This window comes from Procambarus clarkii, chromosome 13, assembly GCF_040958095.1.
Source record: "Procambarus clarkii isolate CNS0578487 chromosome 13, FALCON_Pclarkii_2.0, whole genome shotgun sequence".
NCBI classification, from domain to species: Eukaryota; Metazoa; Arthropoda; class Malacostraca; order Decapoda; family Cambaridae; genus Procambarus; species Procambarus clarkii.
Window position 1 is genome coordinate 40,379,250 of NC_091162.1, and position 19,126 is coordinate 40,398,375.

The 19,126-nt window shown below is 46.1% G+C and overlaps 1 protein-coding gene across 3 annotated transcripts in view; it reads left to right on the forward strand.

Moving 5' to 3' along the window:
• Positions 1-19,126, forward strand: part of LOC123757325 (BTB/POZ domain-containing protein 6-B-like) — a 437,538-nt gene that overhangs the window by 273,037 nt on the left and 145,375 nt on the right. For all 3 annotated transcript variants that reach the window (XM_069323874.1, XM_069323875.1, XM_069323873.1), the window contains one exon: positions 9,860-9,955. In XM_069323874.1, coding sequence (XP_069179975.1) covers positions 9,860-9,955 — 96 coding nt within the window. The remainder of the gene's footprint in view (positions 1-9,859; positions 9,956-19,126) is intronic.

The following is a 19,126-nucleotide window of genomic DNA, read 5'->3' on the forward strand; positions in this document are numbered from 1 at the left end:
TATATATATATGTATATACATATATATGAATATATATATATATATATGTATATATATATATATGTATATATATATATATGTATATATATATATATTTATATATATATATATATATATATATATATATATATTAATATATATATATATATTAATATATATATAAATATATTAAATATGACCGAAAAAGTAAGATTAATAATTCTAACACAAATTTTCTCAATGTTTCTTTTATTTTTCTTCACTGTTGATGGTAACTGAAAAATCAATTCTCCAAAATTCATTTTTATTTCTAGTCTGACGCGACACTTGAGCGCGTTTTGTAAAACTTATTACATTTTCAAAGACTTTAGTTTACACACACAACTATAACTGAATAGAGCTTAAACATCTTCGATTTTATACCTGCTTTTGGGTGAGGTGATATGTTACAACACTTTTGGATGAGGTGAAAACAAACTTTCAACACAAGACAGATCACGAAACAATGGGTATAATATTTTGTAAGTTAAAGGGAAGAATGGAAGTAACTGCAAAGGGCCTATTGGCCCATATTTCTTGATGCTTCTATATTGGTGCGGAGTCTTGAAGTGGATAGAATATACATGTGCATTAATTGGCTGTTGATTGCTGGTGTCGACTTCTTAATGTGTCGTGCCTCGCAGATATCTAGCCGCCTGCTATCGCTGTATCTATCGATGATATGAACCTGTCGATTTTTTCCCCTAGAGTTTTTTTTATAAATTTTTCAGAAAAAATTCTTTTTACATTTCTAGTTTATTTTTTCCCCTCTATTTCTCGTTTACAAACTTACATCTTAACAGACGGGTCTTGTCCCCAAGGGGTTCGGAAACCAAGTGGTGATCTGTATGTATGTGTGTGTAATTACCTAAGTGTAGTTACAGGATGAGAGCTATGCTCGTGGTGTCCCGTCTCCCCAGCACTCTTTGTCATATAATGCTTTTAAATTACTGACGGTTTTGGCCTCCACCACCTTCTCACTTAACTTGTTCCAACCGTCTACCACTCTGTTTGCAAAAGTGAATTTTCGTATATTTATCCGGCAGCTTTGTTTCGTTAGTTTAAATCTATGACCTCTTGTTCTTGAAGTTCCGAGTCTCAGGAATTCTTCCCTATCAATTTTATCTATTCCTGTTACTATTTTGAACGTAGTGATCGTATCGCCTCTTTTTCTTCTATCTTCTAGTTTTTGCATATTTAATGCCTCTAATCTCTCCTCGTAGCTCTTGTCCTTCAGTTCTGGGAGCCACTTAGTGGCATGTCGTTGCACCTTTTCCAGTTTGTTGATGTGCTTCTTAAGATATGGGCACCATACAACCGCTGCATATTCCAGCTTTGGTCTAATAAAAGTCGTGAACAATTTCTTTAGTATTTCTCCATCCATGTATTTAAAAGCAATTCTAAGGTTATAAAGTGTAGCATAGGCTCCTCGCACAATGTTCTTAATGTGGTCCTCAGGTGATATTTTTCTATCTAAAACCACCCCTAGATCCTTTTCTTTATCAGAATTCTTTAAAGATTTCTCACATAATTTATAGGTTGTGTGGGGTCTATGTTCTCCAATTCCACATTCCATAACATGGCATTTATTCACATTAAATTCCATTTGCCAAGTGTTGCTTCCTATACTTATTTTGTCCAGGTCTTCTTGAAGGGCATGACAATCATCTAAGTTTCTTATCTTCCCTATTATCTTAGCATCATCAGCAAACATGTTCATGTAATTGTGTATTCCCACTGGTTTTACATTTATGTAGACAATGAACATTGCCGGTGCAAGAACTGAACCCTGAGGTACTCCACTCGTGACATTCCTCCAATCCGATACCTTGCCTCTGATTATGGCCCTCATTTTTCTGTCAGTTAGGAAATTTTTCATCCATGTTAGTAGCTTACCTGTCACTCCTCCAATATGTTCCAGTTTCCAGAACAACCTCTTATGGGGAACTCTGTCGAAAGCCTTTTTTAGGTCCAGATAGATGCAGTCAACCCAACCATCTCTTTCCTGTAAAATCTCTGTGGCTCGATCATAAAAACTGAGCAAGTTCGTTACACAGGATCTTCCAGATCGAAAACCATACTGTCTGTCTGATATTATATCGTTTCCACCAAGTGTTCTACCCATTTAGTTTTAATTATTTTTTCCAATATTTTGACTATTACACTTGTCAATGATACAGGTCTATAATTAAGGGGGTCTTCCCTGTTTCTACTTTTGTAGATTGGAACTATGTTAGCCTTTGTGTAATTACCTAAGTGTAGTTACAGGATGAGAGCTACGCTCGTGGTGTCCCGTCTTCCCAGCACTCTTTGTCATATAACACTTTGAAACTACTGACGGTCTTGGCCTCCACCACCTTCTCACTTAACTTGTTCCAACCGTCTACCACTCTATTTACGAAGGTGAATTTTCTTATATTTCTTCGGCATCTGTGTTTAGCTAGTTTAAATCTATGACCTCTTGTTCTTGAAGTGCCAGGTCTCAGGAAATCTTCCCTGTCGATTTTATCAATTCCTGTTACTATTTTGTATGTAGTGATCATATCACCTCTTTTTCTTCTGTCTTCTAGTTTTGGCATGTTTAATGCTTCTAACCTCTCCTCGTAGCTCTTACCCTTCAGTTCTGGGAGCCACTTAGTAGCATGTCTTTGCACCTTTTCCAGTTTGTTGATGTGCTTCTTAAGATATGGGCACCACACAACAGCTGCATATTCTAGCTTTGGCCTAACAAAAGTCATGAACAATTTCTTTAGTATATCGCCATCCATGTATTTAAATGCAATTCTGAAGTTAGAAAGCATAGCATAGGCTCCTTGCACAATATTCTTTATGTGGTCCTCAGGTGATAGTTTTCTATCTAGAACCACCCCTAGATCTCTTTCTTTATCAGAATTCTTTAAAGATTTCTCACATAATATATAGGTTGTGTGGCGTCTATGTTCTCCTATTCCACATTCCATAACATGACATTTATTAACATTAAATTCCATTTGCCAAGTGGTGCTCCATCTACTTATTTTGTCCAGGTCTTCTTGAAGGGCATGACAATCATGTAAATTTCTTATCCTTCCTATTATCTTAGCATCATCAGCAAACATGTTCATATAATTCTGTATACCAACTGGTAGATCATATATGTAAACAATAAACATCACTGGTGCAAGAACTGAACCCTGTGGTACTCCACTTGTGACATTTCTCCATCCATTTTTGTGTGTGTGTGTGTGTGTGTGTGTGTATATATATATATATATATATATATATATATATATATATATATATATATATATACACACACACACACACACACACAATGGGGCCTCGACTTACGATGCTAATCCGTTCCCAGAGACGGATCGCAAGTCGAAGCGATTTTCTGGGGGGAGCCCCGTCGGCTCCCCGGAGCTTTACCGGCTGATATGCTAATGTCAGACTTTGGCATCAGTCATGTGTAGCGAGTTCTAGGGCCTACCGGGGACCACGAGCCAGAACCTGGCCCCCTCAGAGAGGCAAGGGGAGCAATGGCCTATAGAAACCCCCGTGTGGTTGGAAGCATTCTATGTCTGCCATCGACCGGGTCAAGCATCCAGAAAGGTAAGCATTCCAAAACAAACCCCTATTCTGGTGAAAATTGCTACCTAAAGCCGAACTAGTGGATAGAACTCTTCAACAGAAAAGAAGGAAACTAGTATGACGTCATACGTCACCGCGCCGCTGTCTGCGCAGCTCCCCCCTCCCTGGGAGGGGGAAGGGGGAGCCCCAGACCTCCCACGCTGGCTATCCACCCATCAGTTCTTCGGCTGATGCTATAGGCAATGGTTATGTACTCCGGCTCCAGTGGTTGTTTCAGCACTGTACCTAGAGTGTGGTGTCTGTTTTCTAGGTGGTGCGTGAGCCGGGAGTGATTCTTCAGTACTCGGGCTGCATGCGCCTAGGGTTCCCTTCCCTAGGTGCCCTGTAAGTACTACCCTTGGGGCTTGGGGCCACCTTCCACAAGTTCCTTGGGTCCTGCCCCTGCTTGGCCGTTTACTGCTTGGTTTTCGGCCGCTCTTTGTGTGCTCGGGTGTTCTGTCTCCCTTGTTCGCCTTAGAGTAAGGGGCAGTTTTTGCACTGGTGGGGCACAGGGTACTGTGCAGCTTGTCTTTACCAATCATAGCGGCCGGCTCTGTTCCGCTTGGGTACGCTGTCCTCTTGCGGGATTTTCTTTTTCTTTTTGTTTATCTACCTGGTGGGGGTCTGTCTCTTGGGCATTTGAAGGCATAGCCTCAAAAAAAGGTAAGCCTAAAAAAAAAACAGTATATAGGCAAGACAACAACATCTCTTTCCAGGCGTTTAACGATGCATAAGCAACAGGGCTCCATTAAGGAACATATAATCTCTTCCCACAAACAAACCATCACCAGAGAAATCTTAGCAAACAACACAGAAATCATCGATAGATACAGCGATAGTAGGCGGCTTGATGTCTGCAAGGCACTACACATCAAGAAGTCAACACCAGCAATCAACTGCCAATTAATGCACAACCATATTCTACCCACTTCAAGACTCCGCTCCAATATAGAAGCATCAAGAAATATGGACCAATAGGCTTTCTACAATTACTTCTATTCAATACCCATTGTTTCGTGTTATGTCTTGTGTTTGAATTTAATACCCATTCAATTCCCATTGTTTCGTGTTCTCTCTTGTGTTGGAATTTAATACCCATTGAATACCCATTGTTGAAAGTTCGTTTTTCACCTCATCCACCTCACCCAAATGTAGATATAAACCTCGAAGATGTGTAAGCTCTATTCAGTTTCAGTTGTGTGTTTGTAAACTAAAGTCTTTGAAAATGTAATAAGTTTTACGAAACGCGCTCAAGTGTCGCGTCAGACTAGAAATAAAAATGAATTTTGGAGAATTGATCTTTGAATTACCATCAACAGTGAAAAGAAACGTAAGAAAGATAGAGAAAATTTGTGTTAGAATTATTAATTTTACTTTTTCGGTCATATTTAATAATATATATATATAATATATATATATATATATATATATATATATATATATATATATATATATATATATATATATATATATATATATATATATATATATAGCACCACTTGGTTTCCGAACTTTAGTTATCCGAAATTTCCAGTTTCCCGATTGGGGTTGGGGAGTCATGGGGGTAGGAAGGGTTCCGCCAAGCTTCACGCCGGCTAGTGGTGGTGAGTGGGAGATGGTCCAGTTTGCCCACTGTGACTTCACAGATTCACGGCCTATTATTCCTATTATTTTGAATTGCTATAAGGCTGGAATGTTCATTCTGTGCTTTTGTCTTGCATACCTGCACAATCAAGAAACATCTGTGCACCATGTCGGCTCCAAATGCACGCATTGCGTCAGCGATGGCTGACTGGTGGGTGGATGGATGGGGGAGCTTAGGTGGGAGGCAGTATGAGAGAGGGGGGGAGAATCAGTGAGAGAGGGGGAGAATTAGTCAGAAAGGGAGAGAAAGATGCTAGGAGGGAGGGGGAGGTAGGGAGAGATGATAGGAGGTAGGCAGGAAGGGACAGAAGTAGTGAGAATTAGGGAGGGAAAATGCAGGCTGGCAGGCACAGGCTGGCAGGCACAGGCTGGCAGGCAGACAGGCAGGCAGGCAGGCAGGCAGGCAGGCAGGCAGGCAGGCAGGCTGGCTGGAAGGCAGGCTGGCAGGGAGGGAGGCAGGCTGGCAGGGAGGGAGGCAGGCTGGCTGGCAGGGAGGGAGGGAGGCAGGCTGGCTGGCTGGCTGGCAGGGAGGCAGGCAGGCTGGCTGGCTGGCAGGCTGGCAGGCTGGCAGGCAGGCAGGCTGGGAAGGAGGCAGGCTGGCAGGCAGGCAGGCTGGGAAGGAGGCAGGCAGGCAGGCTGGGAAGGAGGCAGGCAGGCAGGCTGGGAAGGAGGCAGGCAGAAAGCGATATATGGGTGTTGAAGTGAACCGTGAACCACGTAACCTTTGTGAGTGTGTGTGTGTGTGTATGGGTTTGGGGTGGGGAAGGAGTGTCGGTGGTTGGGGAGGGACCGGCTGACTCCGTAAGCCTAGCCACACTCCACAGACCTGTGACCCAGATTTGTTTCTTAAATGTACAGTACATCATCGTATATTTTTGGCAGGATGTGCCTGCAGGCTGGCAGGAAACATCCAGAGGATGTTTGCCAGACGTCTTAATAATCAATTAGAAACAATTAAGGACTTTTATAAAGTGGATCAGGACTTCACTTATTGGTGAGTACAAACAAAATACGGTCGCATTTACGCTATGAACCTGTCGATTTTTTCCCTAGAGTTTTTTATAAATTTTTCGGAAAAATTTCTTTTTACATTTCTAGTTTATTTTTTCCCCTCTATTTCTTGTTTACAAACTTACATGTTAACCGACGGGTCTTGTCCCCAAGGGGTTCGGAAACCAAGTAGTGCTCTGTGTGTGTGTGTGTGTAATTACCTAAGTGTAGTTACAGGATGAGAGCTACGCTCGTGGTGTCCCGTCTTCCCAGCACTCTTTGTCATATAACGCTTTGAAACTACTGACGGTCTTGGCCTCCACCACCTTCTCACCTAACTTGTTCCAACGTGTGTGTGTGTGTGTGTGTGTGTGTGTGTGTGTATATATATTTATATATATATATATATATATATATATATATATATATATATATATATATATATATATATATATATATGTCGTACCTAGTAGCCAGAACTCACTTTTTGGCCTACTATGCAAGGCCCGATTTGCCTAATAAGCCAAGTTTTCCTGAATTAATATATTTTTTCTAATTTTTTTCTTATGAAATGATAAAGCTACCCATTTCATTATGTATGATGTCAATTTTTTTTTATTGGAGTTAAAATTAACGTAGATATATGACCGAACCTAACCAACCCTACCTAACCTAACCTAACCTATCTTTATAGGTTAGGTTAGGTAACCAAAAAAGTTAGGTTAGGTAGGTTAGGTAGTCGAAAAACAACTAATTCATGAAAACTTGGCTTATTAGGTAAATCGGGCCTTGCATAGTAGGCTGAGAAGTGCGTTCTGGCTACTAGGTACGACATTATATATATATATATATATAACTGAAAACTCACACCCCAGAAGTGACTCGAACCCATACTCCCAGAAGCAACGCAACTGGTATGTACAAGACGCCTTAATCCACTTGACCATCACGACCGGACAAAATGAGGTGATAGCCGAGGCTATTTGAACCACCCCACCGCCGGCACTCGGATAGTTATCTTGGGCATAGCATTTTACCAAATCACCTCATTCTTAGGGGCACACGTGAGGAACACAAATGCGAACAAGCCAGAATGGTCCCCTGGACAATATGCAACTGAAAACTCACACCCCAGAAGTGACTCGAACCCATACTCCCAGAAGCAACGCAACTGGTATGTACAAGACGCCTTAATCCACTTGACCATCACAACCGGACAAAATGAGGTGATAGCCGAGGCTATTTGAACCACCCCACCGCCGGCACTCGGATAGTTATCTTGGGCATAGCATTTTACCAAATCACCTCATTCTTAGGGGCACACGTGAGGAACACAAATGCGAACAAGCCAGAATGGTCCCCTGGACAATATGCAACTGAAAACCCACACCCCAGAAGTGACTCGAACCCATACTCCCAGAAGCAACGCAACTGGTATGTACAAGACGCCTTAATCCACTTGACCATCACGACCGGACAAAATGAGGTGATAGCCGAGGCTATTTGAACCACCCCACCGCCGGCACTCGGATAGTTATCTTGGGCATAGCATTTTACCAAATCACCTCATTCTTAGGGGCACACGTGAGGAACACAAATGCGAACAAGCCAGAATGGTCCCCTGGACAATATGCAACTGAAAACTCACACCCCAGAAGTGACTCGAACCCATACTCCCAGAAGCAACGCAACTGGTATGTACAAGACGCCTTAATCCACTTGACCATCACGACCGGACAAAATGAGGTGATAGCCGAGGCTATTTGAACCACCCCACCGCCGGCACTCGGATAGTTATCTTGGGCATAGCATTTTACCAAATCACCTCATTCTTAGGGGCACACGTGAGGAACACAAATGCGAACAAGCCAGAATGGTCCCCTGGACAATATGCAACTGAAAACTCACACCCCAGAAGTGACTCGAACCCATACTCCCACAACTGGTATGTACAAGACGCCTTAATCCACTTGACCATCACGACCGGACAAAATGAGGTGATAGCCGAGGCTATTTGAACCACCCCACCGCCGGCACTCGGATAGTTATCTTGGGCATAGCATTTTACCAAATCACCTCATTCTTAGGGGCACACGTGAGGAACACAAATGCGAACAAGCCAGAATGGTCCCCTGGACAATATGCAACTGAAAACTCACACCCCAGAAGTGACTCGAACCCATACTCCCAGAAGCAACGCAACTGGTATGTACAAGACGCCTTAATCCACTTGACCATCACGACCGGACAAAATGAGGTGATAGCCGAGGCTATTTGAACCACCCCACCACCGGCACTCGGATAGTTATCTTGGGCATAGCATTTTACCAAATCACCTCATTCTTAGGGGCACACGTGAGGAACACAAATGCAAACAAGCCAGAATGGTCCCCTGGACAATATGCAACTGAAAACTCACACCCCAGAAGTGACTCGAACCCATACTCCCAGAAGCAACGCAACTGGTATGTACAAGATGCCTTAATCCACTTGACCATCACGACCGGACAAAATGAGGTGATAGCCGAGGCTATTTGAACCACCCCACCGCCGGCACTCGGATAGTTATCTTGGGCATAGCATTTTACCAAATCACCTCATTCTTAGGGGCACACGTGAGGAACACAAATGCGAACAAGCCAGAATGGTCCCCTGGACAATATGCAACTGAAAACTCACACCCCAGAAGTGACTCGAACCCATACTCCCAGAAGCAACGCAACTGGTATGTACAAGACGCCTTAATCCACTTGACCATCACGACCGGACAAAATGAGGTGATAGCCGAGGCTCATTTTGTCCGGTCGTGATGGTCAAGTGGATTAAGGCGTCTTGTACATACCAGTTGCGTTGCTTCTGGGAGTATGGGTTCGAGTCACTTCTGGGGTGTGAATTTTCAGTTGCATATTGTCCAGGGGACCATTCTGGCTTGTTCGCATTTGTGTTCCTCACGTGTGCCCCTAAGAATGAGGTGATTTGGTAAAATGCTATGCCCAAGATAACTATCCGAGTGCCGGCGGTGGGGTGGTTCAAATAGCCTCGGCTATCACCTCATTTTGTCCGGTCGTGATGGTCAAGTGGATTAAGGCGTCTTGTACATACCAGTTGCGTTGCTTCTGGGAGTATGGGTTCGAGTCACTTCTGGGGTGTGAGTTTTCAGTTGCATATTGTCCAGGGGACCATTCTGGCTTGTTCGCATTTGTGTTCCTCACGTGTGCCCCTAAGAATGAGGTGATTTGGTAAAATGCTATGCCCAAGATAACTATCCGAGTGCCGGCGGTGGGGTGGTTCAAATAGCCTCGGCTATCACCTCATTTTGTCCAGTCGTGATGGTCAAGTGGATTAAGGCGTCTTGTACATACCAGTTGCGTTGCTTCTGGGAGTATGGGTTCGAGTCACTTCTGGGGTGTGAGTTTTCAGTTGCATATTGTCCAGGGGACCATTCTGGCTTGTTCGCATATATATATATATATATATATATATATATATATATATATATATATATATATATAAAATGTATGTTTTGTGCCCTCCCAGGAATAAATGCATAAACCTGTATTTTATTAGTGTTCTCTTTCTTTTCCAAACCATCCAGCGCCTTCAGGAACAATTAACTGCAGACAACCTTCCCGAGATGTACGACACGTGTGTTCTCTTTGAAGACACCAGTCTCCTTCATAAGTGCACCAAGGTATGTACTGTTTACAGCAGATTAATATATTTAATACATAATTTAGGATTACACTAAAATAAATAAATAACAATTATATATTTTCTGGGGGGAGCCCCTTCGGCTTCCCGAAGCTATCCAGGCTGATATGTATATCCTTAACCTTTGGCATCAGTAGGTGTTGATGGAGTTCTAGGCCTACCAGGGACCATGGCCAGAGTCTGGCCCCCTCAGAGAAGCATGAGAAGCAATGGCCTATAGAAATGCACACGTTATTTGATGCATTCAGTATCTGCCATCGACCGGGACAGGCACCCAGAAAGGTAAGTGCCTCAAATCAAACCTCCCATTCTGGTGAAAACCAACGAAAATAGCCAAACAAGTGTACAGAACACCCCAATTGAAAATGAGCAATCAAGCATGATATCACACGAGCTGCGCCGTTTGTCTGCACAGCTCCCCCCTCCTCGGGAGCGGGAAGGGGGAGCCCCAGACCCACTGCACTGGCGATCCAACTACTAGTTCTCAGGCTGATGTGATATGGCACGGTTGAGTGGCTCCAGCTCCGGTTTCTTTTGCTGTGCTGTGCTTGGTGTTCGGTACTGCTTTTACAGTGGCGTGCGAGCTGGGAGTAATATTCCCAGGTACTCGGGCTGTACCTGGTATGTGCTGAGTGTTATCTACCCGCAGTGCCATGTAAGTACCACCCTTGGGGCTTGGGGTTCTCTTCCACAAGTCACCTTGGGGTATCTCTCTCTCTCTCTCTCTCTGGTCTTTTGCTGCTTGGTAATTGACTGCCCTGAGTGTTGTTTTTTTCTGGGGGGAGCCTCGTCGGCTCCCCGGAGCTTTACCAGGCTGATATGCTAATGTCAGACTTTGGCATCAGTCATGTGTATGGAGTTCTAGGGCCTACCGGGAACCACAGCCAGAACCTGGTCCCCTCAGAGAGGCAAGGGGAGCAATGGCCTATAGAAAGCCCCGTGTGGTTGGAAGCATTCTATGTCTGCTATCGACTGGGTCAAGCATCCAGAAAGGTAAGCACTCCAAAACAAATCCCTATTCTGGTTAAAATTGCTACCAAAAGCCGAACTAGTGGACAGAACTCCCCAACAAAAAACAAACCAGCATGACGTCACACATCACCGCGCCGCTGTCTGCGCAGCTCCCCCCTCCCCGGGAGGGGGAAGGGGGAACCCCAGACCCCCCACGTCGGCTATCCGCCCATCAGTTCTTCAGCTGATGCTATAGGCCCCAGTTGTGTGCTCCGGCTCCAGTAGTTGTTTCAACACTGTACCTAGAGTGTGGTGTCTGTCTTCTAGGTAGTGCGTGAGCCGGGAGTAAGTCTCCAGTTCTTGGGCTGCAAGCGCCTAGGGTTCTCTTCCCTAGGTGCCCTGTAAGTTCTGCCCCTGGGGCTTGGGGCCACCTTCCACAAGTTCCTTGTGTTCTGCCCCTGCTAGGCCGTTTACTGCTTGGTTTTTGGCCACTCTTTGTGTGCTCGGGTGTTCTGTGTCCCTTGTTCGCCTTAGGGTAAGGGGCAGTTTTGCACTGGTGGGGCGCAGGGTACTGTGCAGCTTGTTTTTACCAATCATGGCGGCCGGCTCTGTTCCGTTTGGGTACGCTGTCCTCTTGCGGGGTTTTCTTTTTCTTTTTGTTTATCTACCTGGTGAGGAGTCTACCTTCGTTCTTGCCCCTTGTGTCCCTTGTGTTTTGAGTATTTTTCTGGTGGTACCCCCTGCTAGGTCCCCGTGAATGTACACGTCCCGGGGGTTCAGCTCTTAGAAAGTTGTTTGGTAGCTTTGGGCGCCGGTTAGCAGTACCCTGCCTGGGATTACCTGAGCACGAATCCTCTTATAGTAAATGCTCGGGACCCTGGGAAACCCCTGGGGGCACGGGGGTCCGATGGATGTGACCTCAGAGTTCCTCCTTGCTTTGAATTTGAGGTTTGCTCTCACCCTTTGTCTCTGGGTGACTCTCTGTTTTGCCTCTGTCTGCTGCCTGTGGGGTCGGTGACACCTTCGACCCGGTGTCCTGCGAGTTTTTGTTGCTCGTTGTGGCTCGGTTACCCAGTTGTGCTGACTAAGCGGGTGCGGGCAGCAGAGGCGTTGCACTTGAGCCTTGGTGGTGGCAACGCTCTCGTTTGTTTGCTCCCTGGGAGCCCCGGGGCTGCCCCGTTTTGGTTCGTGTTGGGACTTTAGGGTGTATGTTGCTTCAGTTCCTTCCACGCCCCCTTGTCTTTTCCTGGGCCCCCCCTACCTGCCTACATCCGGTTCCTCACCGTCTGTGGGTTTGGGGCGAGGTTGGATGGTTTTGAGACTCGGGCAGTCTCGGGGAATTCCCCTTCCGGGGCAGTAACGGGGCATTTGAGCCTGTTCCTCCAGCCGTGTTGTAAGAGTCTGCCAGTGGGCTCCCTTCCTTAGTGTTTTCGCGGCTGCCCCGGTTTTCTGGTACGGCCGGGGCTTTGGGGGGACGGCTCGGCCCCGGGGCCTGTTGTGTAGGTTCCCGGGGCTGGGGAGGGGCTGACTCTGGGGCCTTGGCCCCGTAAGACCCCGTGGGGGTTTTTCTACCCCTCTAGGCGGGGCTTGTGGATACACAGAGTGGGGTTTTTCCTCCCCACTCGCCGTACGTGTTGTTAGGCGTCGGCCCCTCCCCGGGCTCGGTTCCTTGGCCTTTGAGTCGGTTGGTTCCGTCCTGTGGGTGGATGCTCCCCCCTTTTTAGGACGGTGTCTTCGTCATGTTTCCCCGTTCATGGGGTTCTACGTGACTTCTGGTCTCGGGTGCGCCTGTGCCTTTGTGTGCCTTCGGGACTGGTGTTTGCTTCTGTGTTCTCGAGGGGTCGGGAGGGTTTTTGCTACTTCCCATATTATTGGAACGTCTGTCGGCTCCTAGTCCGGTTCGCCGTTTTGGGCTACTTGTAGCTGTTGACCAGACCACACAGTAGAAGTTGAGAAGAAACAGAAGAAGTTTCAACTTCCAGTGTGTGGTCTGGTCAACATACTTCAGCCACGTTATTGTGACTCATCGCCTACTTGTAGCTGGTTGGGCTGCTCGTGGCCCGGTTGGGTTCCCTTTGGGCTCTTTGTCTTCGCATAGTTGACCGGTTTTGTTGTTCCTTCTTCCTCTTTTGGCTACTTTTCTAGTGCAGTAGTCCTAGTTGGCGCCTTCCCGCAGAGCGGGTTGTGCAGTTCGGCCAGTGTGTCATGCGCATGCGCCGTGGAGTTTGTTATGGTCTGGGCGGTGTAATTACCTAAGTGTAACTACCTAAGTGTAGTTACAGGATGAGAGCTATGATACCTGGTTGATGGGGTTCTGGGAGTTGTTCTACTCCCCAAGCCCGGCCCGAGGCCAGGCTCGTGGTGTCCCGTCTTCCCAGCACTCTTTGTCATATAACACTTTGAAACTACTGTACTGACTGTCTTGGCCTCCACCACCTTCTCACCTAACTTGTTCCAACCGTCTGCCACTCTGTTTGTGAGAGTGAATTTTCTTTTATTTCTTCGGCATCTGTGTTTAGCTATTTTAAATCTATGACCTCTTGTTCTTAAAGTTCCAGGTCTCAGGAAATCTTCCCTATCGATTTTGTCAATTCCTGTTACTATTTTGTATGTAGTGATCATATCACCTCTTTTTCTTCTGTCTTCTAGTTTTGGCATATTTAATGCCTCTAACATCTCCTTGTACCTCTTGCCCTTCAGTTCTGGGAGCCACTTAGTAGCATGTCTTTGCACCATTTCCAGTTTGTTGATGTGCTTCTTTTGTTTCAGTGCTGGTGTTTTGCTCCCTTTTTTCTCGGGAGCTTCGCCTCTTGCTCTTCTCCCTTACTCCGGTATGTGCCCCTTCGCTCCAGGGGTGTCCTGGTTTCCAGCTGTGGGGAGGACGCCGAGGTTTTCCCTGTGTCATGGGTGTGGGCCGCCTCCTTTGCCTCTACCCTGCTCTCCTGCGTGTCCGGCTCTGGCTTCTTTACCTGGCGGTGCTCCCAGGATCGTCTGGGCACTGTTGGGTCGTGTCACGTTCGTGCCTCCGTTCGACAGGTGAGTTTCTGCGGTCTAGCATCTTTTGGCCGGGAGCTGGATGCGGAGATGTTTATATACGTGTCTTTATTTAGGTATATTTATGTACGACTGAGACCGTTCGCACACCAGTGACTCCGTTTTCAACCCTTCCTGTCCCTCTCATGTGCATGTCCAACCCATGCTAGAGTCATTCAGGGGACCCACCTCTTTCGTGTTATGAGGTACTCACCTAATTGTACTCACCTAATTGTGCTTGCGGGGGTTGAGCTTTGGCTCTTTGGTCCCGCCTCTCAACTGTCAATCAACTGGTGTACAGATTCCTGAGCCTACTGGGCTCTATCATATCTACATTTGAAACTGTGTATGGAGTCAGCCTCCACCACATCACTTCCTAGTGCATTCCATTTATTAACTACTCTGACACTGAAAAAATTCTTTCTAACGTCTCTGTGGCTCATCTGGGTACTAAGTTTCCACCTGTGTCCCCTTGTTCGTGTCCCACCCGTGCTGAAGAGTTTGTCTTTGTCCACCCGTGCTGAAGAGTTTGTCTTTGTCCACCCTGTTAATTCCCCTGAGAATTTTGTAGGTGATTATCATGTCTCCCCTTACTCTTCTGTTTTCCAGGGATGTGAGGTTCAGCTCCTTTAGCCTTTCCTCGTAGCTCAATCCTCTCAGTTCCGGGACGAGCCTGGTGGCATACCGCTGAATCTTCTCTAACTTTGTCTTGTGTTTAACTAGGTATGGACTCCAGGCTGGAGCTGCATACTCCAGGATTGGTCTTACATAAGTGGTATACAGGGTTCTGAAAGATTCCTTACACAAGTTTCTGAAGGCAGTTGTTATGTTGGCCAGTCTAGCATATGCCGCTGATGATATTCTTTTGATGTGGGCCTCTGGGGACAGGTTCGGTGTGATATCAACCCCCAGATCCTTCTCTCTATTTGATTCTTGCAGGATTTCCCCTCCCAGATGATACCTTGTGTTCAGCCTCCTGCTCCCTTCGCCTAATTTCATCACCTTACACTTTCCAGAGTTGAACTTCAGCAGCCATTTTCTAGACCATTCCTCCAGTTTATCCAGGTCATCCTGTAGTCTCTGTCTATCTTCATCCGTCTTGATTCTTCTCATAATTTTTGCATCATCAGCAAACATCGAGAGGAATGAGTCTATACCCTCTGGAAGATCGTTCACATATATTAGAAACAGGATGGGTCCAAGTACTGAGCCCTGTGGGACTCCGCTGGTGACATCTCGCCACTCTGATGTCTTCCCCCTCACCGTTACTCGCTGTTTCCTGTTGCTTAAGTACTCCCTTATCCACTGGAGCACCTTCCCTTTTACTCCTGCCTGTTGCTCCAACTTTTTTAACAGCCTTTTATGGGGTACTGTGTCAAAGGCTTTTTGGCAATCCAGGAAAATGCAGTCGGCCCACCCTTCTCTTTCCTGCCTAATTTTCGTTGCCTGGTCATAAAATTCTATTAAACCTGTGAGGCACGATTTACCATCTCTGAACCCATGTTGGTGGTGCGTTACAAAGTTATTTCCCTCCAGATGCTCTACGAGCCTTTTCCTCGCGATCTTCTCCAGCACCTTGCATGGTATACAAGTTAAGGAAACTGGCCTGTAATTCAGTGCCTCTTGCCTGTCACCCTTTTTGTATATTGGGACCACGTTAGCTGTCTTCCAACTTTCTGGTAAGTCTCCTGTTTCCAGTGACCTGTTATACACCATAGAGAGTGGCACACTTAGTGCTTCTGCACCTTCCTTTAGTATCCATGGTGAGATTCTATCAGGCCCAACAGCCTTTGTCACATCTAGCTCCAGCAGACACCTTTTGACCTCATCACTGGTGAGGTCAAATTCCTCCAAGGTTGCTTGGTTTGCCGCCTCCTCATTTAGTGCAGGGGCTTCTCCTTGTTCTATTGTGAAGACCTGGAATCTCTTGTTGAGTTCTTCACACACCTCCTTGTCATTCTCTGTGTATCTGTTCTCCCCTTTCCGCAGCTTCATCACTTGTTCCTTCACTGCTGTTTTCCTCCTGATATGGCTGTGGAGCAGCTTTGGTTGGGTCTTGGCTTTACTCGCGATGTCATTTTCAAACTGTCTCTCTGCTTCCCTCCTCACTCTGATGTACTCATTTCTGGCCCTCTGGTACCTCTCCCTGCTCTCTGGTGTTCTGTTATTTCTGTAGTTTCTCCATGTTCTTTTACTCAGTTGTTTCGCTACCTTACATTCCTGGTTGAACCATGGGTTTTTCTGTTGTTTTTCGTTTTTCTCCTTTTGGACGGGGATAAACCTGTCTGCAGCTTCCTGGCACTTTTGGGTGACAATATCCATCATGACCTGCACATTCTTGTCTCTAAGTTCTGTTTCCCATGGTATTCCCCTGAGGAAGTTCCTCATCTCGTCATATTTTCCTCTTCGGTAATTCAGTCTTTTCCCCTCCACTCCCATCCTTGGATAGGTTATCCCTACCTCCACCAAGTACTCAAAGGTCAGTACACTGTGGTCACTCATTCCTATGGGGGCTTCAACTTTGACTTCCCTTATTTCTGACTCATTCAGGGTGAATATTAAGTCAAGTCTAGCTGGTTCATCATTGCCTCTCATTCTTGTGGGTTCCTTGACATGCTGGCTCAGAAAATTCCTTGTTGCCACTTTCAAGAGTTTAGCTCGCCACGTATCTGCACCACCATGTGGGTCCCCATTCTCCCAGTCTATCTTTCCATGGTTGAAATCACCCATGATTAAGAGTCTTGAGCCATTCCTGCAGGCAACTGAAGCTGCTCTCTCTATTATATTAATGGTTTGCCATGTTGTTCCTATCAAACTCCTGTCTAGGTCTTCTGTCATTTAGGGGAGGGTTGTAAATGACTGTCACTATTATCTTAGGTCCACCTATTGTTATAGTTCCTGTTATGTAATCTCTGAATCCGTCACAGCCCGGAATTTCCATCTCATCAAAACTCCAGTCCTTCCTTATCAGCAGGGCCACTCCTCCACCTCCTCTCCCTTCCCTCTCTTTCCTTACTATATAGTAGTCCTTTGGAAACACAGCATCTGTTATGACTCCTGACAATTTTGTTTCTGTTAGTCCTATTACATCAGGGTTTTCTTCTTGCATCCTTTCTGCCAGTTCACTTGCTTTATTGGTAATCCCATCAATGTTTGAGTACATTACCTTGAAGCTCACTTTCTTATATCCAATTTCACCCATACTCCCTACAAGTGTAGGAGGTTGTTCTATGGTCCTTGCTACTTGGGTAGGCTCCTCCTCCTGTGAGGTAGTTGCCAGGGGTTCAGGGGGAGGTGGAGTGGGGGGTGGAGGGCTTAGGTCTTCCTCAGGCCTGCTTGGGTCAGGAAGAAGTCCTGGGGGTGAGGGACCAGGGATTGCTTGGGGAGAGGGCACGCCCTCCTGCGGTGTAGTTGACAGGGGTTTGGAGGGAGGTGGAGTGGGGGATAGAGGGCTTTGGTCTTGCTCAGGCCGGCTTGGGGCAGGGAGAAGACCAGGGGCTGGGAAAGCAGGGGCTACTTGGGGTAAGGGAAGGGGGAGGATTTGGGTTTCATGATGGGCATTATGCAGGGGCAAGGAAGGGTTTGTGCTGGGGGGTAGGGAGGGCCCTATTGGGTGGTGGACTGGGGTGTTGCATTCCCCCCTGGGGTTCCTGGGTTGCTGGATTGGGGTTCCCCACTCCTCTCTGGGATTGCTGGGTTGGAGGCTGAGGTTCCCTGGCTCTCTTCCCTCTCCTTGCGCCTTTTCCTTGCATCTGCTGCCCTTACTATCTCGTCTCTGGTCATGTCCCTCTGAACATATACCTCTTTGTAGTTCCTTGCATACCTCAGTTTGCTCTTCCTTACTAGAATGTCCTCTTTGATGTCCTCGCTCTTGAATACTACCTTGATCACTCTTTTTTTTGTCTCTGTTGTACTGGCCAATCTGGAAAAACTGTACTATGTCTCGTTCAGCCCCTTCCATTCCTATCTCCTTTAATATCCCTGCCACTGCAGCTTTGTCTTTAGTCCTCGTTTCCTCCCTTGTGGAGCCCTCTTGTTCCTTGACACCTACCACTACTACAGCTCTTTTCCTTTCCATTAGCTGGCTTGTGCATCTAGCTGCCTCCTGTGAGGTTACTGCTTTCATTACAACATCTTTGACTGTGGACATTGCTCCTGGGCTCTTGAGCATTTCAGCAAAGGTTGGGCCAATTGTAGGGGGTCCCTGCCATAGCTACATCTCCTGGCACCTGGGGGTTGGTCCCCTGGGCCAGAGTCTGAGGAGGGCCTGTTTTTAGGCTTTTTATCAACTCTTGTGCTGCACTTAGTTCTATCTGCAGCTTACATATAGTTTCCCGCAGGTCCTTCAATTCCCCACTGACTTCCTTCCATGCCTTAGCAATCATCTCCATGAATGACTCATCCAGTCCCTCTCCTCCAGCTTCATTCTGTTGTCTTACCATCCCGCTTGACCTGTGTGTGTGTGTAATTACCTAAGTGTAGTTACAGGATGAGAGCTACGCTCGTGGTGTCCCGTCTTCCCAGCACTCTTTGTCATATAACGCTTTGAAACTGCTGACGGTCTTGGCCTCCACCACCTTCTCACTTAACTTGTTCCAACCGTCTACCACTCTATTTACGAAGGTGAATTTTCTTATATTTCTTCGGCATCTGTGTTTAGCTAGTTTAAATCTATGACCTCTTGTTCTTGAAGTTCCAGGTCTCAGGAAGTCTTCCCTGTCGATTTTATCAATTCCTGTTACTATTTTGTATGTAGTGATCATATCACCTCTTTTTCTTCTGTCTTCTAGTTTTGGCATATTTAATGCTTCTAACCTCTCCTCGTAGCTCTTGCCCTTCAGTTCTGGGAGCCACTTAGTAGCATGTCTTTGCACCTTTTCCAGTTTGTTGATGTGCTTCTTAAGATATGGGCACCACACAACAGCTGCATATTCTAGCTTTGGCCTAACAAAAGTCATGAACAATTTCTTTAGTATATCGCCATCCATGTATTTAAATGCAATTCTGAAGTTAGAAAGCATAGCATAGGCTCCTTGCACAATATTCTTTATGTGGTCCTCAGGTGATAGTTTTCTATCTAGAACCACTCCTAGATCTCTTTCTTTATCAGAATTCTTTAAAGATTTCTCACATAATATATAGGTTGTGTGGGGTCTATGTTCTCCAA